Here is a 24,098-nt window from a genome sequence, read left to right on the forward strand (position 1 = left end):
TCATGAAACTTTATCAAGTTGTGGATGTAGTCTCAACTGATCAACCTATTGATTAGCCTGGTGTTAGCTTAGTGGTTAGGGTGGCGGCTTGGGGTCCTAGGGTCCTGAGTTCAAGCCCCGTTCGCCGCTGAATCAATACACACCAGGAGGTTGACTCAGCCTGTCATCCTTCCGAGGTCGGCAAAATGAGTACCAGTGTATTGGTAAGGGGGACACTGCATCAGCAGCATAGCTGCGTCCCAACCAATGATGCAACCAGCAGCCACAGGCTGCACTCGATAGAGAGCCTATTGAGTTTGAAGTCAAAGGTCATCTTGAGGACAAATTTCTAAAAGTAATTTTTCATGATTGACTTGAAATTTGAATATTTGCATATTGCGTCACTGGATTGGGAAACCAACTATGTTTGAGGTCAAAATGTCAAAGGTCAACTCAAGGTCAAATTTCTAAAATCATCAATTTTCAACTGAAAAATCATCAATCTACATCTTATCAACTTGTAGGTTGAAGAACAACATTCAAATAGTCCATCACTGAATTTGGAAAGCAACTTTGAGGTCAAAAGATTAAAGGTCAAACTTCTAAAATCATCAATTTCAATCTGAAAAATAATCTATTTTCATCCAATTGACCTGAGCTTGAAGATTGTGAATTTTAATCTCAATGAAATGGACAATTTGATACATCCATGGCAACCTTTGGAGAGGGGGTGGATCTTGCAAGTATCGTGCTTGGCACGACATCTTTTTCTTGTTTGTTTGTCTGTGTGCAGGATATCCCAAAAAGTCATGGATGGATTCAGATGAAATTGTGGACCGGTTGGGTGTGTGACAAGGATGAACCGATTAGATTTTGGTGAAAATCCACATCCAGATATGAGAATTTTAAAAGTGATTCTTCACCATTGAGAGATGGAGCCAAAAACTATATAGTACTGTATCGAATGATAGTTCAAAAATGTAATGGGCCGATATGTTCTCGTGGATCAGGCATTGTGTGGCAGAGGTATGCGCTCTCCCGAGTGCCCTTCTAGTTATTATTTTGCTTCAACATTGACATGAAGAGTCAGGGAATCTTCAAATAGGTGAGGCTATCCACGAGTGAAGCACTTTTACAGAATTCCAGCGAGTAGTGAAGGACGTAAAGTAAGAGTAAGGAAAGCAAAGACAAGCTAAAGCTCCAAGGCCAGATTCCATGCATCCAACCAAGCATTGAGGAAGGTGGCAGAGCAGACAAGGGTTATGTTAACAATACCTTTAATACCTCACTAGAGTCAGGACAGATACCAGAGGATGGAGAGTAACAAATGTAACCATTAAGGATCCAGAGAATTGTGAAACAATACAACAATTAGTTTAACCTTAATTGTGGGGAAAATGTTAGAGATGCTAATTAGGGATCAGATGGAGAAGCATTTAAATAAATTTAAACGAATTAACGGCAGTTTGCATGGATTTACAAACGGGAGGTCATATTTAACAAATGTACTGGAGTTCTGAATCCACATGATGTTCCTGACAGAGTAACATCAATATAATCTTGTGTCACATGAAGAGTACTGTTTTGAACGAAGAGAGGAACAGCATGTGAGGACAGACCATTTTGGTTGTGGCATTGGCTATTATGTTGCAAAGTTTTCTGGAGGAATTATTCATGGTGCATCCCAATACAAACCAAATTATTTTTCACCAGTAACACTAAGAAACCACATTTAACCACCGTTGACTTTTGACGCTCGACTGCAATGTGACCACACCATCAGGGGTGAAGGGGCTATCTGAGAGTAGCTAATACAAAATTGTCCACTGGAACAAATGTCTGTACTGTTGACAGTGTACATTCCTGCAGTCTATACCAGCAATGTTCAACTTGTGCAGTCGCAAAACGGTTCCCGATTGATCCCAATCTCGTGTTTAGATAGGACACTCCCAAATATTCACTCACTGGTGTAGGAACCATCTTCAGCCCATGGGTTCCAACTCGATCGACTTTCTGAATCGCATTGTTCATGTGCTGCAATGTTATTTCACCAAGGAGGAACCTTGCCTATCTGAACCCAACGGTCCTCCGCTTGGTCATTTGAAACAGACTTTGTTGTCAAAACTGTGCACTGATGTTTGGGGAAGCATGTACTATTAAAAATAAATAAATAAATAAAAAACACTCCCTCTCTCCCTCTCCATTATTGTGATTGTTTGTTTACAGCAGGATACCTTTTCTTCAATGAACCACGTGCAAAACCGCAATTATTTATATAGATGCATTTTTCCAACTTCCATAATAACTTTCATCAGTCTAGAGCAGCTCCTTTATAAAATGAAGCCATTTTAGTGTTATTTCAGGAGTATAGTACTACTGCAGTACATTATTATTATTGTTATTATATACATTTTGTCCCATCATTTCCATCAAATTTTCCATAACATTCTTTTGTTGTGGAAATGCTTTACAAATGGAAGTTGAGGCTCATGAAAGAGTTGGAATGATGGAGGTTAAAAATAAATAAATAAACAAACAAACAAACCAGAACAAACCAACAGCAGAGGAGGGGAGAACAGGCGGACAAAACAGCACAAGAGGAAAAGGAAGACCGTAGGAATCAGTGAGCAAAAGAGCTCGTCTGTGAGAATGGAAAGAATCACGAGAACGAGTAGCTGTCTTGATGGTGAATATGACAATATTGGTCTCGGAGGACTGGAGGGAAGAGTGTGAGGATACTTCTGAAGTCAAATGCCACAGCCAATGAAGAAGTTGGAATTTGTACAATAATATGTCAATTCATGATGACAATTCTTGTTTCATGTACTGGCTTCATATTTATGCAGTTGATACCCATCCTTTGCATGAGTCACACCATGAAGGTGGCTGCATCGATTTAAATTCAAACGGAGTCACACACGCTACTGTTGGCCGATATGCTGCCACATTCTTAGGATGACTAGACTTGGAGGCGTAATGGTTGGAGCGTCTGCTCTGAGCTTGGGAGGTCGGCGGTTCAAACTCTAGCCGAGTCATAGCAAAGACTTCAGAAAATGGTATAGGCTGTTTCCTTGTTTGACACTTGGTGTTTAAAATGGTAGAGCATGAAGAACCATTGATTGGCAATACAAGAGCAGGCTTTGATGGGCCCAATGGCCTCTTCCTCCATTCAAGTTTTTGGCATGAGAACTCATCTTGTATTCCTGTCTGAATGCTCTTGCCCTCCTTGTTCTGCAAATCTAAACTGTTGCACACGTTTGTAAAGTTCAGCATGCTCTTTGCCCAGATTTATTCCAATGAGAACTACCTTCCGTTTCAGTCAAATATTATCTCATGTGGTCTGAGATTACACGGAGCAGTATGATATTTTCATGAGCCTTAACTTGTGCACATAAACAAGTTGCCACTTCCTGGTTGTGACTCAGCATACGAGACAGGCGCACGTCTGGCCGCACAGTTCTGGCAGACCATTTGCGTTCTGGCTCTCTGCCCGTACCAAGCAGCCGTGGAAACAAAGAAGAGACATGAAGGCACGCGATCGAGCTCCATTCCCAAGAGAGGAAGACCTACAGACGGACAGAGAGAGCAAGAGAAGAGAAAGGAAGGGGGAAAAAAAGGTGGGGGGGGGAATATAATAAGGGAAATCATGTTGAAAAGGTTTTGAAGACAAAATAAAAAGAAAAAAATCCCAAAAATCTGTCAGGTGAACATTGAGGGAGATGAGTTGTTGCTGATTTATGGGATAAAATACCTGTTCTGGAAGATGATGACAACTCCATATTGGCTCTGACAATGAAATTCACAATCAAATTCCCATATCCTGATGCAACACCTGGGTGTACGACAGAACCAAGTGATTCATATGCTCTCAAGCACCAAATGTTCATCTTTAGGGAGGCCACAGTATGGACTTGTCTTATAACTATTACATGTCAAAGTAATAATGAACTCTAAAGAAAATGATGGGTTAAACCTCATGTCATACAGAGTGAAAGCACATTATCAGAAGCCTCACATTTTGATAAAGCCAGATTATTCTTGGCAAAAGACAGACATAACCACCATTATTGATTATTGCATTGTGATAGCTTACTGTAAAGCCGGTGGCTTGGGATCCTAGGGTCCTGAGTTCAAGCCCCGTTGGCCGCTGAATTAAAAAAAAAAATACACCAGGAGGTTGACTCAGCCTGTCATCCTTCCGAGGATGGCAAAATGAGCACCAGTGTACTGGTAAGGGGAACACTGCATCAGCAGCATAGCAGCGTCCCAACCAATGATGCAACAAAGGGGGGGGGGGAAGAGAGAGGGGAGGGGAGGGGAGGGGAGGGGAGGGGACTCACTAAACACCAATATTCCAAATAAATTAAGATGAGCAAGTTTGGTCTCTACACTGAGTGACTTGCTCCATGATAAGTTGGGTTACCCAAATCAAGATCGGGTTTAGACGTCAGTAGATCAACATTGTTTACCTCGGGAGTGCAACATGGCAAAGATGGGTCAAATGACCAAATTTCCTTGTATGTCATGCAGGATCGTGCAACCATGTGTTACACACTTTCATCCTCGAGAAGACTGTGGACCCTTTGTATATTCCTTTCCATTCTGCAAACAGAACATTTAAATGCAATTGGTTTAAGCTACGCTTCATGCGTCACCACGCTGAGGGGGGCAACCAACAACAATGCATTTGATTTATGTCAACTTGATTAAGCACAACATATACAGGATTGTGACGATTGTTCCAGGGGTTTGGAAACTTAGAAAGGAGCAACAAACTTATAACAGCATTATACTATAACAAGTTCCCTTAAAAGAAACTTCAATGCAGGAGGCCATTAAACTCATCAACCCTTGCAATGGTTGTTTGTTCATGCTCTATCGACATATAATGAAGGAAAGGTACATATGTACGTTTCATCTACTCCCTCGAGAGGATTTGACCAACGATGCCGAAATGTTCAGGGAATAATGAGGGTAGCTTGAAGTTGTGCCTGTGTAAGTTTTGATCGATTCCATCAATTTTTGGGGGAGAGGAAAGGGGGGGGGGAGTTTTAACACCCACCTTGGCATTTGCTTCCTTTGGGGTGGGGAGGAGGATTTTTAATTGAGTGTAATAAGAATAACACTGAGTGTAACATGTGGTCGCATGATCCTGCATGACAAAGGAAATTAGGCTATTTGGCCCAACATTACCATGTTGCACTCGAGTCCCAAGGTAATTTTTGCTTGCAAACAATCTTTTTGGGGGTGGGACTAAACAAATCCGATGAGGCCCAATTCGAAAAAAAAAGTCAAAATAAAAGTTGCAGGAAATGGTCCATTTTAGTGGGGGCAGAGCTATTCAGAGCTTGAAAATATTTAATAATTTGACCAGAATTCCTGGAATTTTTTTTTTTTAATTAAGAGAGATTTGCTTTGGGAAAATAGATCGTTTGCAGCATAAATCAAATTGCAATTCAAACAAGTGCATCACAATCCCAAGAAATATACCATCAGAGATGGGGAATCCCCCACCATTGAATGAAAAAGGTCATACATATTCCAGATGAGGGAGGTGAATTGGAAACAAGACACCATTTGATCATCATCTTTAAAAAGTTTCACAGGGGTGAGGAATGTAGTAACCAAAAATAATTGAAATCAGATAAGCGGTTTTCCATTTATTACAAAAAAAATTTTTTCAAGATGGCCGCCCCAGTCGGCCATCTTGGATCCGGCCACGCCCAAAATCAATAGGGTTCTTCCTTTTCAGGTGGTACATGTGTGACCCAAATTTCAAATCGATATGGCGAACGGTTTATGAGTTATCGCACTCACAGCTATAAATGTTGACGCCCGGACAGACGACCTGGGTGACAACAATAATCCCTTGTGCCACGTGGTGGGGGAATAAAAACCCAAAAGCAGCACATCAAGAAAGATTGGATTCCATTCGTCAGGATGCAAGACCAGCGTCAACAAGAGATTGCCTGTAGGGCTGTACTCCGTTAGTCCTTTTAAATGAAATGGAGCATCAAATCAAGCAAGCGAATTGTAACAAGTACCATTTTAAAAGCCTTAAGTACAACTCAGCCAGGGTTGGGTTTGAATTGCTGACTCCAAACACCAACAATGACATGAAGTGTCATTAGATGCTGGTGATCTGAGGTTCTAATCCCATCTACCTTATCGATTTATCCCTTGTCTACTTATTAATCAAGTACAATTATACGAGCTCCTTGTCCTCCATGTGATATTTGTACAGATCCTCCATCGGCTTTTGACAATTGCAAAATAAATTAAAATACAAGTGCAAGAGCCCCCCCACACTTCCCGAGCATGGGAATTTGGTTAACTTTGTGTATTTTGGAACTGCTGTCAAACCCACACCTGCCTGAACTTTGCAGAATTCCAACAAGCTGTTTTATAAATAGGAGACATCAAAAAATATATAAAAACCATTTTAAGCCTGAACAAGAAAATGACCAAATATACAGTAGGTCAGAGTCCGAATATTTATTTATTTATTTATTTATTTATTTATTTTATGTGAAATAGCATACTTCCTCCAATGTTTCTCCCACACATTCAAAGCATCAGTGTAGAAATGTTTCTCCTGGTCATAAAAACACTTTTCCGTAGCCTTCACAACTTCATCATCCTCAGCAACATCTGCAGATGTTTTGCTTCAGATATGAAAACAGAAGTTAAATCAGAGAGAAGCCAAATCTGGTGAATGGAAGGATGACTAAGTGAACTCTTTCTTCAGCTTTTGCAACATGAGTTGGAGGTTGGAAAATTGTACTTGAGAAGCCAAATTCCTCAACTACGTGATATATTTCCCCTTCCTCAAATTTAAAACAATACGTCTGCGTTATTGTATTTAGGACAGCCTTGAAGTGGCTCATTCAACCATCGAGTTGGGATTCCATTTTGGACTGGACCCTGGTGTTTTCACAGGCAAGACGTTGCATCAGTTCGTGTGTCAGCAAGCAGCAAAATGGTTAAGTAGGGGACTTCTGCCAGCATCGATTGCTGGTGGACATATTGAAATATCTCATAGTGGTCCTTCACCACGAGTGAAGGACCACTATTGTGTGCCAACACCCTGCCCAAATTAATGACCTCACCAGTTCAAAATTAGGCCGAGCTAGCAGGTTCAGGAAAGACAAGCCAACAATATAAACCAATATCCACGAACCACATGGTAATGGTACAAAAGGTGTGATAACGACAACAGCAAAGATGCATGATTAGGAAGTATTTGCAACACTTTCTTGTTGTAAATAGTCCAATCTCAAATATTTCCTCGAGATTCCAAAAGATGGATGTCACAACCTTTCACACCCGAGGTTCAAATTCTGAAAAAGTTTCAGATCCTAATTTTGTCCTTTGGACACAATATTGAGATGGTAAAGCACCATTTCAATCATGAGTTATAATCTGGGCACAAAACCTCGATGGAGTCATTATGCACCTCTTAAGCATCTGTTCAGAGATATGCTCCGATATTAACTTCAAGTTACTCATCACATTAAAAACAAACACATTGCAAATACCTACTGAATGGCCATACATTGGCTCTGGGTTTAAAAATGTTATTTTTAATTTTTTTTTTTAAGTGGAAATTACCTCTGCTCATTCAAAATACTTTTTACTTTGATAGCATTTTGCCACATGAAAGTGTTCACTCTGGGGATCATTGAACCACTTCAACAGCCCATTCTCTCTCCTCAACAGCATTACTTCCAATCGCCAACCAAAGTATCAACCACATCGGATTTCATAAATTTTTCTTTGATCGTACAATATTTTCAAATTGGTCTATTTTCAGTATGTCAGGCAATCAACATTTTATTCTAGATAAAAAGGAATGAGACGTTTGTTTGTGACGCCACTCCTCTGAGCTCCCAAGGTCAATCGTGACAAAACTTTATAGCATCAGTTTTTTTTTATTCAAAACCACAATGCACCACCTCACTAGGAATTTTAAGCGGTCATTTTCTCAAAATTCATAACTTAAAAACACACGATGCACCACCTGTTGCCATCCCCGAGAGTAGATGCATATATACAATGCTTTATAAAAAGTACAATTTTTTCAGATATCATCCCAGATACCAATACTTGAAGGGCACACGGTAGAGCGCATACCTCTTCCCCATAATTCCTGATCCACGAGAACATATTGGGCCCAATACATTTTTTTTAATATCTTGCAATACAGGACTGTATCGTTTTTGGCCCAATCTCTCAATTGTGAAGAATCACTTTTAAAATTCTAGTATTCGGATCTGGATTCGGATCTTCACCAAAATATAGTTTGTCCTTCTCACACACCGAACGCATCCACAAAATTTCATCCGGATCCGTTCACAACTTTTTGAGATATCCTGCACACAAAAATAAAGACAGACAGACAAAGGGGTGAAAACAACCTCCTTCACTTTCGGTATCAGAGGTAATTGGTGAGATGGTGAACTCTAATCGTCAAACACCTATCAGAGGTGAAAATGCCTTAATTAGGACATTACTACGATCAGCAAGATCAAAGGAGTCATGTGACCTCTCAAATGTGCAAATCAATCACTAATTATTCAAAAATAAAATAGTACAAACAACCTATACATTGATTTAAAGGTAGTTTTACTGCTCCTCTACCAACATAACTCTCAGGGGTTGAAAGGAGAGCTTGAAAAATAAATAAATAAAAACATAACCACCTTAGCCAACTTTTCCAAATATACACCATGCAAAATTTTTCAAACGAGCAACTTTAATCTGTATATCTATGTAGTTTAAAGTGTGTTCCAAGTGTCTGACAACAAAACAGATTTCAAGTTTCTCATTCAATCAAGTCGTGATGATCTCGGGTGATCGGGACAATTGGTGCATTTTTAACGAAGGCTGTTGTGACACCCAGCATTGCCGGGCAATGCTGGTGCACCACCTGAAGTTGGGCCTTTGCTAATTAATGTATAAAACAAAAATCTGACAACACCAAACTTGAGTTTCGAAAAGATAAAGGTCAATTACCAATCATGAAAATACAAGTTTTGCTCTATTGTTACATCTATGTATGGATCAAAGACATGTTTGCACTACCTTTGTGTAAACATGCCATGTTGCCTGCCAGTGGTCATGACACAACGGTGTGTAATTAGACACGAGTTTGGCCAACCTTAATGAGCAATTTGTCAAATTTTGTTTTTGCTCCATGGGCCGCCCCAATCTGAATAACTCGGCACGAACCATGAAATGTTAATCACAAGCAGAACTTGCAAGGTCTGCCAACAGTAGGTTACATACGAGTTCCCCTACAAGTTCAACACAGGAGGCTATTAGATCTGTGCAATAGTTGCCAAACTATGGTTTTGTTTATGGTCTATCCTTAAGCACTGAGCATCAAGCAAGAAAGCAGCAAGTACCATTTTTAAAGTCTTTGGTACTACTCGGCCAGGGTTCGAACCACCGACCTCCCAGAATCCAAGCGGACGCTGTAACCGTTAATCCACAAAGTCTGGTTGAAAGCTCATTCAGATCTCATTCAAACTCTCCTGCCTTTGATGCAAAAAGTGCTTGGGAAGTGCAGAGCAAAAAAACCTGCCTCTATTTCATGGGGAAACATAAACTGCAGAGGCCACAAAACACGACATCTGTACCTGCAGTCGGATCATCTTCCTTGCACACAAGTTTACCTTTACATAAATCCATTTGAAGGATTAACTATTTCACCCACATTAAACTTTCAAATGCAAAGAGTAAAATGTTGTGAATGAGCAATGAAGTAATTAAGGCTGCAAATTTAATCGAATGAGCCGTTTTGTTCACTTCATTAGATTTGGTGTAATCAAGTCAATCAAGTTGAGCCTCAAGTCATGTAATTAACATGTGCATGAAAAAGAATATTTAACCCAGCAGTTGTCCCATCCATGGCTTGCAAATTATTTACTCAAACCATTTGACTGTCAAAGCGCAGCAGCCGGAGACCTGTAAGGAGACCTGTAATGTCGACGTAAATGTAAAACTTTAAAGTACAAGGTCGAAGCTCGTGGAGAAAGTAGACCAGAACGGACCAGCACATAACAGAACAAAAGGAACAGTAGAAGGGGACATGTGATACGAGAAGAATCTAATACTTTGCACTCTGGGTAAGAAACCACAAATGATACTACACCTTGCCATTGCAAATAAATAATTAAATAAATACAACTTGGCCGTTAACACCACAGGCCTTGAAATAGGTTCCTTAAAGAATAGCAGCAACTGTACTCACATAACTACTACTGCCACCACCACCATCAAATTTCCTTCCCTTGGTCAAAGCTGCTCAAGCCCCATGTCTGAGAATTTAAACAACAACAATAAAATACTCAATTATCTTTCGCCACATCATTGCCAAATCAATTCATTTCCAGGTACATTTTGACTCGAATCGGTGCAAGCTCAAATTCATGCACAACTCGAAGGGGAGCACTCTGTAGAGTGCAAAACCTCCGCCACCAATACTGCTCGGTCACTCAAGTGAACCTGATATCCTATTCATTCAATTTGCCGTCAACAGTGCTCAGAGTTATAGTTTGTAACTTTCCCTTTTACATACTCAATTCATTTGTCATAACTAGATTCCTTGAGACAGAAATTGATTTTGTGTGGGTATATCTACCTGAATTCCAACAAAACATGCCAAAATTATAATTGCAGCTGATTTTGGAACATCACTTACAACATGTAGAAGTGCAAAAAAAAATATCGAAATTTTGTTGAAAAAAAAAAAATTGCAAAATTTTTTTTTTCTCCAACAATTTTTTTTTTGGGGGGGGGTTGGAAATCACTTAAAACATGTGGAAATGCAAAAAAACAAAAATTCAAATATTTTTTCAAAATGGCCGCCATAGCGGCCATATTGGATTTTGGACCAGTCCAAAATCTAATAGCATGATCCTTGGACCATACCTAATCCCCACCAAGTTTCGTCGAAATCCGTCGAGGAGTTTTTTCCATAACTGTTCACAAACAAACAAATAAAAAAAAAATAAAAACCATCTTGCCAAAAGGTGACCACGTGTGACTTCTTTCAGGTCACACTGAAGTGAACAGAGCTGCTCTCCACCAGGAGCGACTCCTTGAGGAATATCTGCCCACGAGAGATTCCAATAAAAATCGTTCTACAGAGTAACCATGAAAAATATGGGTTTGCCTCATAACATCACCAAATGACGTCGTAATGTCTCAAGCTTGACATATCCAGAAAGCACTCATCGAGATGTTCAATTTGAGGTATTACACGATATGGTACCTAAGATTTCAAAATTTGACCTTGGGGTCAAAAACTTTTGACCTCCAGCACTAACCATGAAGGTCAAAGCCGATCACCACCAAAAATTAATCAGCTGAGCGCCAGACCATGATCTATATTCCCATGAAGTTTGAAGATGATCCGATCAAAATTACTCAAAAAATTAAGGGTTCCGTCGACTCCCCTGATTTGCGACAAAGTGACCTTGAAAATTTTATGCGCTGAAAGGGACCTCTATAGGCCTCTGATATGCGAAGTTACAAAAATTTCCAATGATAACTGTGCTCTGCAGAGTGATCGATACGTGATTACAGACAAACAAAAAAAATATTTTAAAAACATACAAGCTGACTAACATATCTTGCAAAAACTTCGTTTTGGCAAGGTAACAAACAAACAAACAGAAAGGGGTGAAAACAGTAACCTCCATCCATCTTCGATGGCGGAGGTTAACAAGATCCTTGCCAACATTATGAAATGTAAGGGCAGTCGAGCGGTTCTGACCGAGGTAAGGGTAAAGGGGGGGGGGGGATGTCCAAAAGAGGCTTTCCCCAATATTTGGAGCACAGGTGCAAAGCCATCTGTGGAGGTGAGGCCAACTTACAATAATGATATCTCGATTTAGTGAATGCTGGACTATCAAAATCGCCTTCACGTATTTGGTAGAATGAATACAAATTGAAGTGAAATAGTTAAAATTGTGAAATCAAGTTGATACTCAAAACTGGTTTCCTGAGAAGCACTCAAAGGAACCCCCAAAGACCTCGCTACTCGTTGAAAATCTGCATCGAGCACACCACGATTGGGGTTTACAAACTGTTGTTTAGCAGATGAGATCCAGGCCACTGTGAGACAGTTCGTACATAATGATTTGGTGGCCGTGCAACCTCCTGGGATGGTCGTGAAAGACAGGTTCACAAATGGAGTTCAAAAGTTGTACATAGTCATGAGGGAAAGTGGGCCAAAGTGCCTCCCATTGTGGATCTCATGTGGGTTTGCACCTTACAAAGTGTTTCAGCTTCACAGGTAATAATGGGGGTAGGTAGGGTAAAGGGTGCAGCCAATGATCAGGGAGCTGTATTACACTTCAAAATTAATCTGTCAGCATTTGTCAGAAAATCAGATTGAACCTAAGCTGCATTCTCTACCCAGTATCACCACCAATGACCAATCTCATACTTTACATGTGTTTGGTCATGGTAGATCCACCCATCAGAATAGCAACTTCTCTGGCAGTTCTTCTATGGTTGGTACTGCATAGGTCAAGCAATTCTGGAATAAGCATCATCGCAATCATCTCACCTGTACGTTTATCCACAATAAAATGTAATCAAGCTGCTGGACAAATTCAAGTCCAAGACAGGTCACAAGACAATGTAAACTTATTTCATTCCAAATGACTATTGGGGACAGCATATGCACAATGACTGCCATTCCATCTGGGACTGCACCTCACATCATTATATTCTCGTACGGGACGGGGAACCCTACCCTTACACTCACCAAGTGCACACGCGTACTCAGCACAAGAGTATTGGTCGATTTTTAAAAAAAAAATTTCCAGCGAGAGTAGTTTCTTCAATGAAATACCAGATTCCTTGGAAGATTGCACAAGTTTGGTATTTGTCATGGCACACGATCATCAGACAGGCAAAATGTTCATTAAATACTAGTTTCACAAATTAGTACAATATACTTGTCAAACGGTTTGTCAAAAAGTTTCCTCCAATCAGTACCAGTAAGAATTGATGAAATCAACACGACATTGATCGAGGTATGCCAGAACCACCGTGGGGAGCAAGAAGTTGACACTTCGGACATTAACCCTTCGTCTGGCACCGGTAAACCTTGGCTCGGTTGTTTGGTCGATACATTCTCGAGCAAATCTAACCGGTGTGGCATTTTCCCCACCGGTGAGCATTTTTTTTGTTTTACTTGGGAGGAAGACAGGTTTATAGCTGGTAAACCATTTGAAAGGGGGGGAACGACACGACCCCTGTATATGCACAAAACTGGATGCATCCGTTGAAAAATAAATGCACAGATATATACATTTTATCATTTGACCGATATCAAACATTTGGTCTGCCAGAGATGATGTGCATCAAGGTGGGACTAAAATCATATCGGAGCTTCCTTTCGATTTTACTCTGGTCAAAGGGACGTGGCAGTGAGGGGCGGATGATGGAAGGCGGTGGGGGCGCAGTTCAGCCCAAGCACTGCTATCTGGAAGAGGAATTCACTGCAAATTCAAGGTTGAGGCTTAAAAAAAAAAAATATATATATATATATATATATACACGTTTATATAATAATAAAAATAATAATTAATAATTTAATTTACAGCACTTTCTCCAGCTAGCAGAAGTACTTGCAGCACACCAGTTGTGTGTGCGCGCGCAATTAATTTTTTGCAGTAAATCTATTCACCTGAAGATCTGTCGTCGTTTAGTTGGCACTCCGAAAGGTGGCCCCCTCCCGAGGTTTCGCCAGGGGGCCACGCACACACCTTGTGGAGATCCTGCTTGCAATGCAATGCAAAAAAAAAAAAAACTTGGTGCATCATAGAGCAACGTTACAGTGCAAACGAGACATCAATGGTAATGAAGGCAATTCCATGAAATGTTTCCAACCAGAAAGCGTAACACGAGCCAGCGTGATACCAAAGGGTAATCAGCATTTCAAAACAATTTGCAGCCATTCTTAATGAGCATTCGAGCTACTAATTCATCACAAGATTCACAGAATAATTTTTTTTTTTAAAGAAGAAAAAAAAAGTTAACTTACCGATTTGTAAACAAATCAGAAAACCGTTGGAAGTTGATGAAAACAATCAAAGACCATTTACAAATGGATGATTCGCTGAGGTGTTCATTTCATATGCATGGGAGGGGAGGGGGTAGTTTGGGATGTGATGGGCTTGGTGTACAAGTTTGGTATTTGTACAGCATATGTTCAAATGCTCACTACAGTTCCATTTCAGTTTTCAAACATTTTTTTTAAATGGTTAATATTATGCAATTTGGAAAGCACAACAATACCCCCATGACCAGTCCCCAGCCTTCTCCCAAATAAAGAGAATGAGTACTCACATGCCAAGGTACTACTCCAATCTTTTGGCTATCGACTCTGTTAATGATGAGTTACGGCTCCCTGGAGCCTTGGTCATGAGGAATGTTTTAATGAGAAAGGGTTCCAGTCTTCATTTTAGTTTAAATGAAACTTTTTAAAGTTTAGGCACACTATGGTCAAATAGGTTCAAATAGTGACTCAAACAATGTTTTGTAAGCTTTTTCCCAAAGTCATTGCAATCTGCTTGGATCTTGGAAGCAACAACACAATAATGTCAAAAGTCACCAATGGAAACAAAAGTGCCCAAATCATTTAATACAATTTCATGTTTGTTTTGTTTGTTGGTGTTATTGTTTGCACATTATCAAAGTAATCTTAAGTTTACATAAGATTACACTTAAGTAATCTCAATGCTTCCTACAGAATTTATCAAAATGCATCTCAGCTGCATCGACTAGTATTGTGGACAATTTAAAGATGTGATGGCACAATGCTCAGCTTGCCCTGCCAGCATGCTCAGCTTAACACTGGAAATGCAGACTTTCAAACCTTTCAAAAAAAAAATTCTATAGAAACTACAGAACTTTAGAACATTCCATAGAACTGTTCTATAAAAATTCATGGGAGGGTATGGGGCTCTTGTGTGTACAACCTAACACCGAGTCCTGACACTAATGCAAAATTTGGTCGGGTACTCCAGTGAAAAATCAAGCGAAAATCGAAAGTCATCCCTCCTCTACACTCCCATCCACTCGTACATGGTACTCCAGCACACAAGCAACTCCCTTCTGGTGAAACTCCCAAAATCCAGAATCACTGCTCACTTCCATTCACTTTTTTTTCTCCACATGTGGAACCAACTTCAACACTCTTCAATTTCTCTCCCCTAGAGGTCTTCAAGGCAGCTGTTCAACACCATCTCAGATCGACCCCAATCCAGAACCATCTTTTCCACCTTCGTTAACCCAATCCTTCCAAATTCAGGCTTTCCTGCTGTAATCCATTGCACGTCCTCTCCTACCCCTCTTATTTGTCCAAGTCTCCCTCTATGTTGTTCTTCAACTCTGCCATTGGTTTTTCCTCCCACCCCCCACTTTCTACTGCTCCTTTGGTTCTGTTGTGGCCTAATCTGTTGTGTTCTAGCTCTTCCACAAGCAGATACTTGAAACAAAAAAAAGTTCTGGCATTTTGGTATAAAAATTTGGAGTTCCAATTTGAACTTCGTAGCGAGGGGATTAGGAAGTCATAAACACCACTGTATTCACTTGTACAACAAATCTCTGCCCCCCCCCTCTTTATATGGTTGTACCAACCACAAAAGCTGAAAGGCAAAACTATCTGTTGAAGGATCAGAAATAGAGGAAAACCGACTTCAGGTAAAGGTCTTTTCACCACATTGTGCACACTGGGGTGTCGTTGATCAATCAAGAGCCTCTGGGATCCTGGCTCTTGATATAATTGACAAGGTCCAAACTTGCTTTCGCATCCCAGGTCAGTTGGTGGCAAGTCTGAGTGGCTTCTCATAAAACTCAATCAAAAGCCGTTTACCCTCCCCAATCTACAGCCTTTGTGTTTGGCACATGCTACTTTGAGGCTTTTCAATCTTGTCAGTCTCACCCTCTTAAATTTGTCTCATCCTGCTTTGGCTTGACATCCTACAGTTCACCATCAACCTTGATCTGCAAAAAAAACAAACCACCACGTGCACTTCCACACCAACTTTCCTTCACGCTGTTGCCAACAGCAGAAAGAAAAAGAAAAAAAATCACGCATTCCTCGCATCGTCGGTGGCCAAATCACCCATCGGTGCTGCAAGACACAGCAGCAATTTTTACAACCAGCAAAACAAATTTCATTTGCACCAACTTAAACAACAGCAGCAGAGGTAATTTTCAAAAAAAAAAACGTTTATTCTCTTTGAAAGGGAAACAAACAATTGCACAAACTGCTTTGGAAATAGATTAGAAATCTCAAACAGAGCAATGGGGCAAGGGAGGGGAACAACAAACTTGAAAACTTCAAACAATGCTTCTAAAAGCAACCCTTGAAAGACCACCCCCCAGATACGAACAAAATGGCAAGCTTGTTCCTGCGGTACAATTTTAGTCTCGACTGCAGAAAATAGCCATTTAAGGAATCAACAGAAGAATTTCCTTCGAGATAAAAAAACTATATCTTAATAAATGAGTACAAAATGTACACTTAGACCGTTTTGAACATCACAGAAAAACGGGATGTGCACATTTCCAAGAGAAAACAACTATTGCATTGGTCTGTAAACGAGGAAGAAAGAAAAAAAACCCCACAAAAACATTCATAGTCTTCGAAGTTGCAAAACAAATTTAAAATTATCATATACAAAGTGGCTGGGTCTTCGACCTTGGCATATTTAGATGGTGAAACCATGGCAAAGTTTTGCTTTTGCATTCAGTGCTAGTGTGGTTAAAAAAAAGAATCAAACGGGCAGAGCAAAGAACCCAAGCAATTTGATATCCGTTTATGGGGAGAGGAAACAAAGATGCACAACTGCTCAAAGCAAATTAAAGACGGCAAGTCAATTGGGGGGTGCAGGAGGGGAGGTGGAGAATTTTTCTTTTTTTAGTGCACAACAGCGTTATGCCTTTAGGCAGAGATACCCTTAAAACAGCCGATCCATGAACGGCAGTGGTAGCATTCCGCAACCAACACAAAACAGGCAATATGTTTTAAAAAAAAAAAAAACAAAAAAAAAAACCTTCACTCTTCGAATGGGAAATCTTTCAAATCACTTGAGATTCTTTGGCAACAAATACCAACTAAAGCACCAATGTAATCGTTACCGAGGTAGCCTTCGCAGCATGCAATATGGGATCGCTTCGGAACCAGAAAATAAACTGTCAGCCGTAACTTAGCGGATGTGGAGTCAGACTTGACTTGTATGTAAAACATTCACGCACTCAACCAAAAAATATTAAGTCAATCACACTTTAAGCATTTCCAAAATAAGTACCTGACATGTTAAAAACTAGGCTAAAGAAACAAACATTGAAGAAAAAGGAGAACACCTTTAAGCTTGCACTTTAATGTTAGCTATTTGAGAAAACAAAGTCCTAAAAACTAGAGAGAAGGGGTTAAAAAAAAAAACCCAACAACAACAACAAAAGCTATTTCAAAGCTATTTAAGAGGTAGACATCGGATTCGGATGACCTGTGTTTAAGAACACTTTGGTTACGGCGTTAAAGATGACGAAGAATAACTGAGGATAGTGGAGAGCCAAACAGTGTAGAGAAAGCGCAACAAGCAGTGCCAAAAGTTTCCCTGAGGTTCAAATGGGAAGGGGGACAAATGAGCACACTTATTGATGGAGAAAGCTCTTCAACCAACGGCATTATCCACTTTTCGTCAACCAAACTTAAAATATGAGGATACGATTATGACCAAAATCTACAACGACTACTTCGCCACTTGGGGAAACTGCAATACCCGATGGACGATCCATTTGACCCGGGCAACCAAACTGGCAAATGAAGACACCAGAAGGCCAGAAGACCTGGATACGGTTGTTTCGAGAATCTGCCACCAATATACGGCCCTCAGCATCAACTGCCACACCTTGTGGCCGCAAGAATAGGCCTGGCATGGAACCTTCAGAGCCCACGTAGTGCACTGTCTGACAGCGTTCTCTTACCACGTATAGTCGGTGAGTGTTGAAGTCCGTCACGAAAAGCGCACCATTGGAATCAAAAGCAACGCCTCGCGGAGAATCGAAGTGGATCCAGAAAGGTGCATCCAAATAATACTTATTGAGAAACACACCATCGGGACGAAATATCTGCACCCGATGGTTCCGGGTATCAGAGACAGCAATTACACCAGTACCTGGGCAAGCTGCAACATCCCAAGGATAGCAAAAATGACCATTGTTGCTGCCACGCTCACCAAAAGCCAAGAGGAAGTGTCCACGTGGAGAGAAGATCTGCACACGGTGGTTGTCCTTGTCTGCTATTATTATTCTATTATCTTCGTCACAAGCCACACCTGCAGGTCGATCAAACTGGCCATGTCGACATCCTCCAGTGCCAAACATAAACAGGAATATTCCATTGGATTTAAACACCTGCAAATGCAACCAAAGCAAGAGGTCAACATCACCATACTTGGCCAAAGGGTTCTTTACTGCAGTAGAAATGTGTATATTACTGTTGGTGTGGAAACAGAGCAGAGGCAAAGAGCAGGATCTCTTTTTTTTTGGCCTTTTCCTTGTGTAACAACATATGAGGGGGATTCGCAAAGACATCAACGATGGACTCAATTGGCCGCGAAAGGACCAACCATATTCCCCTTGTATATGATAATTCCCTCAGTGTTGCACAGTGCAAGATAATTAAATTTATAGATCTCTCCTCGTATGAGAATTTCAAGTTAAGCAAACTACTGCAATGAAAACTTGCATTGTACAACTGCTGAGTTTCTTGCAGATGTGAAAACACTTGAATTTTTTGGTTTTTGTTTAAGTTGACAGGAGGAAGAAAAAAAAAAAAATAATAATAATGTTGCGATACATTGAACAAGGTTGCTCCACCAAAACAAATACATTGTTCTCCCCTGGAGGTACGAGTTTTTGTCATCTCAGCAAGAGGCCAAGACCCATGGTTTGCTCCTCAGAAACAAATCGGTGTATTCTGGCATTCCCTCCCACCGCCCCCCCCCCTACCCTTTCTTCCAGGATCACACCTGGTTACTCGCCCCAAGTTTGTGCTGGTGCCGAGTTTTATCTTACTGTTTTCCTCATTCGCAGAATAGAGCCCGTGTGTCAATATCGTGCACATATCTCATGTCTTCCAAGACTATCATCATGCATCTCAATGGCAACTCTGTACCAGCAAACCACTTTCTCATACACGAGACCAAGCGGAGGTTATTTTTTTAACATTTTTGTCGAAGCGTTTCCCCTGTGCCAGTCTGTCAAACTGTAATCAGAGCACCTTCATGAACATAAACATCCCAAAGCCAAGCATTACCGCTAAATCTAAGTATTACAAGGCTTCTGCCAATGAGAAAATTTCAGATTACGTCCAAATTGAAAAAAAATTTTGGTTCTCACAAATATGTCAGAAGACCACACCTGGTACTATGGGTGTGGTTCTTTGAAGGATTTTTTTTAATATATATTTTTTAAAACATGAGCAGAATTTGCACTCGGCACACAAAGCTCCAGATGGTACAATGGAACACCGTTTTGACATCAGTTACAAATTTGGCCAAATAATCTCACCTCCACTCATTCATTCCTCTTTTACCCCACCGATGAAACAAACTTCTATATTCTCTTCAATCTCATTCTTCCCTCCAGATGTTAAAGACAGCTGTTCACCACCATCTTAGATCATGCACCATCCAAAACAGGATATTTTAGAACCCCGTTAAACCTCCCCCCCACCCCCCCAACCCCCAAAATTTTTTCCTTCCTTGAGCATCTCCTGTATTCATATTGTCCACCACATGCATTAGTTGCCCAAGTCTCCCTCTATTTTGTCCTTCAACCCTGCTCTTGATGGTTCCACCACCCCCCCCTCTACCGTTCCTTTGATGGTTAAACAGTAAGTTACTTCCTCCTGTCCCTGTTTTGGGAAATTGAGCAGCAAATAGTCTCCACTGAATCTGGTTCCAGACCAGCTATTTCAACAACACTCCAGGTGGTGTCCCCTCTCATTAAAGTCTTCTTTGAATGTACTCCTCAAAGCCTTTTTTAGCCTCTCCCTTTCTTTTCCAACCAGGTGGAAACCATTCAATAGCGACTAGCAGGTCACCTCTCAAGTAGTCATCAACTTGACCTACCAACATCAGATGGCTCTCCGTCACAATATCACTCAGGCACCATTGCCAACTCTCTGCGAGCACATCTTCATAGGTGACATGATCTCTCCAGGTGATGTACATGATCTTCCGGAGACATGGCTGATGAAAGACATCCAGCTTGTTTGTCACATTTCCTGTCCTCTTTGATGGCTCACTGGCATAGATTGCCATTAGTACCACAATGCTCAAGTAGGCACGAAGCTTCATGGGTGTGTTGATGGTGATGGACATCCATACTTTTTTATAGGCACTGCAAGACTGAGGCTGCTGTTCCTATTCTTGAGCAGATGTCAAATTCAGCATCACTACCCTTGGAGATGTTGGTTCCCAGTTAAGTGAAATGATTGAACTCTTCAACACTGTTTCCCGATGGAGATGGGTGGCCTTGATGGTTGATGGACATAGAGGTGGTCTTCTTGGAGCTGATGTGTAGCTCAACCTTTGCACCACATACCTTCTGAAGCTGAACCGTCTCTTCAGCCAGTAGAGCAAAGTCATCTGCAAAGTCGAGGTCCATCAGACAATGGTGACACGGCATGCCCAACACTTCATCAACCATCGCCTTCATGATAAAGTCAATGACTGGGAGAAACAAGAAGGGTGACAGGATGCAGCTTTGGCAAACTCCTGCAATGATATCGAAGTTGACATGAGTGCCTTTATCACAACTCCAGCTGCTGTCTAGATGAACAGAGGGCATCAAATATGTTAACGTACCCCTTGGAGATGCCATAGTAGTGAACAATGTTCCCGAGACACATCACGTGCTTTTGACACTGTCTGGTACACTGCCCAACTCCCCAAACTCTCTTTCTATGGTATCCAAAGCCATCTCCACTCATGGCTCGCAGACTTCCTCTCCTGCCACAGTCACCGTGTGGCCCTAAATGGAGTTATTTCATCCCCTCTTCCTGTCCAGGCTGGAGTTCAAGGTAGCGTTCTGGGCCCTGTTCTTTTTGTGGTTTTCATCAATGATCTCTCCGACTCTGGAAAACCCTCTTTATCTCTTTGCTGATTACTCCACCTTATGCCGTACCATCTGTCATCATTCAGACCGGCTGGAAGCAGCTTCTTCGCTCACTGAAGATCTGGGTAAAATCACAAACTGGTCCAACACTTAGAACATGTCTTTCAATCCGGACAAATCTCACACTCTCACTATGTCTCTCGGAAAGGACCATTTAGAAACCCCCCGCCCTCCCCATCCACTTTCTGAACAATCCTCTGGAAGAAGTCCTTTCTTTCAAGCTTCTGGGTCTCACTATCTGCCATGACCTTTCCTGGGAAAGCCACATTTCAAACCTGGCCTCTAAAGCCAGTCGCCGACTGGGAATCCTCCATCGTGCAAAGTCCTTCCTTGGCCCACCTGAGCTCCTGACCACTTACAAAGCTTTTGTCTGCAGCCTGATGGAGTACTACTCTCCCCTCTGGGCTGGTGCTCCTGCCTCCCACCTTTCTCGGCTTCATGCTATGGAAACCAAGGCATTTCGGATCATTGGCATCTCCCGCGATGAGGCTGAGTCTTTGGGGCTCTCACTGCAGGCTGGTCAGTGGTCTTTCTGTCTTCTACAATCTCATCTCCAGCCTCACCCCACCCCCCCTGCCTGCTCTCTCTGCAGTTTGTCCCCACCACATTTCCGCAGGACGCTCAAGGTCCACCATCAAACCCCTTCTGGTAAAACTACCAAAATCACGAATCACTGCTCACCTTCACTCTTTCATTCCTCTTTTTTCCCACCTTTGGAATAAACTCCCTCACTCTATTCAATCCCAATCTTCTCTCCAGGCCTTCAAAACAGCTGTTCACCACCACCTATCATCCCCCATCCAAATCCTCAATCTTTTCTACCCCCGTCAATCCACCCAAGCCCACCTTCTTCAAATTCCCTGCTTTCCTTCCTGAAAGTCCCTGTAATGTCAGTCTTGTATTCCCATGTTCCCTGCCCCATCCCTCTCTCTTCCACAGATTTCCTAATGTCTCCGTTCCCCACTGTTTTGGCCTTCCCACTCCCGCAACTCTTGTTTAATGTCCACCTTGCTGGGCATTGTGTGTTAGCTCTCATACGAGCCTCGACAAAGTATACAAAAAAAAAAAAATGTTCCAGAGAGACTGCTGGTAGATGCTGTCAAAAACCTTCTTGAAATTGACAAAGTTGATGACAAGAGGTTTATGGTATTTCAGACTCTGCTCGATGATGTTTCTGAGCATAAAGATCTGGTCACTGAATAAACTTTACTCCTCTTAAAGGGCACTGTCAACTTCCACCTTCAATCGATAAAAAGTACTGTGAAAAGAAACCTTCCCAGGTCCGGACAATGCGATTCTTCAATTTCTGCTGAGATTACCCTTTTTTGGCAGTTTGATAACACCCTTTCTCAGGTCTTCTAGGACATCCTCAGCTGTCCAGATCTTGTTGAAGAGGTCAGTGAGCTTTGCTGCACCAATGTTCTTGCAATTCTTCAGCAGTTCTGCTGGAATCTCATGGAGTCCAGCAACCTTGTTCCTCAGATTATTGACTGCTCTTTTGACCTCTGACAAGCAAATTTCACACATGTTGACACCCATCAGAGGGAGCTCATCCTCTGAATATGAAGCTGAGGATGGTTAGTTGAGGACCTCACTAAAGTGTCCCTCCACCTCTCATCCTGATCATTTGTTAGCCATGTTCTGCAGTTTTCGTCATTGATTGGTACTGAGGTGTGACTGCTCGTACCACTCAGTTTCCTGGTGTCGTTCCCATTTGCACCTCTCTGCCTTTCTCCTCCATCCAGCTCCTCTCATCTCATCTGGAACTTATTTTCATGGCTTTGTCTCATTATCTGCTTGCCCTCTCCTGTTTGTTACCCTTTCCGGGTCCCGACTGGACCCCCTTTGAAATTCATCTTTTAGACAGTCACAATTGCAAATATTTTAGGCATTAAATTTTTTTTTATTTGATTAAATAATTATTCTAAGATTATTAATGAGATAGTAATAATAATAATAATAATAATAATAATGATAATAAATGAAACCCACAAACCACATCTAAATTGATTTCCAAAGCCAGCCACAGACTGACTGGGCACATCCGTTGTGCAGTCGTTCCTTGGCACTCTTGAACTCCTACCCACCGATGAGGCTTCCATCTGGACTGGCACCCCTGCCTAGCACTTATCGATAACGTTTTGAGGTCACAGTTTTTCTCTCTAGGTTAGAGCCTTGTAACATGGCTCATGGAGCCTGCTTGAAGGTATCCAATTCCTCATTTTCTGACAGGTGTGTTATTGTAATGGATTGTTCAAGAATGAAACCAGTGCATTATTTGGATTATCCACACACTGGTGTCAGGGCTTTTAATATGCTCAATTTGTGTCACCTCTAAAAATACAAGGGTGCAGGAGTTGCACATGCTGAATAATTATTACATGAGGCAATCACGTGATGTGGAAACTTACATCCCAGTGTTCTGCACATCCCTCGTGCCAAAATAAAAACAATGTATGCTGCAACAGTCCTTCAACAATTACCTTATCAATTTTACATGTGGTTTTTGTTTTTATGGAAGAAAGTACAGCACTGTACAATGACAAATCATTTGCCAATTCAGGCAAAGCAAAGCCAAAGTGAAAAATGAATGGGAAAATGGCAGGCATGCAAAGAGTTAAAATTTACTTCAGGTTTTGAAAAAAAAATTACAATTTCAACTAGAGCGGTCAATGGCGCACCATCACAAATCTCCGCACTTCCCACCTAAAGCAAAGTTTCAAGATTGCATAAAGTTCCACCAGGAATGACCCAATATCAAATTGAGTAATTTTCTTCTTTTTTTTTAACCATTTTGACACCTGTAACCCTGTGTCCCCCAACCCCGAGGGGCATGAAATTGGAGTCAAATCCAAAAAATTCATCACATTTTATGTGTCTACCAATGTTGATTGCATATACAA

The 24,098-nt window shown here is 41.3% G+C and overlaps 2 protein-coding genes across 5 annotated transcripts in view; both read right to left on the reverse strand.

Annotated features, from left to right (window-relative positions):
* The window catches only part of EXOC3 (exocyst complex component 3), a 425,366-nt gene that overhangs the window by 276,381 nt on the left and 124,887 nt on the right, over window positions 1-24,098 (reverse strand). The gene's annotated exons all lie outside the window — the stretch shown is intronic.
* Window positions 16,233-24,098, reverse strand: part of LOC147023318 (E3 ubiquitin-protein ligase TRIM71-like) — a 42,880-nt gene continuing 35,014 nt past the window's right edge. The window contains exon 7 of the mRNA XM_085888575.1: window positions 16,233-18,426. Coding sequence (XP_085744701.1) covers window positions 17,722-18,426 — 705 coding nt within the window. The 3' untranslated portion in view covers window positions 16,233-17,721. The remainder of the gene's footprint in view (window positions 18,427-24,098) is intronic.

The sequence above is a fragment of the Eptatretus burgeri genome, chromosome 7, assembly GCF_056783735.1.
Source record: "Eptatretus burgeri isolate ZD-2024b chromosome 7, Ebu_testis_v1, whole genome shotgun sequence".
NCBI lineage: Eukaryota > Metazoa > Chordata > Myxini > Myxiniformes > Myxinidae > Eptatretus > Eptatretus burgeri.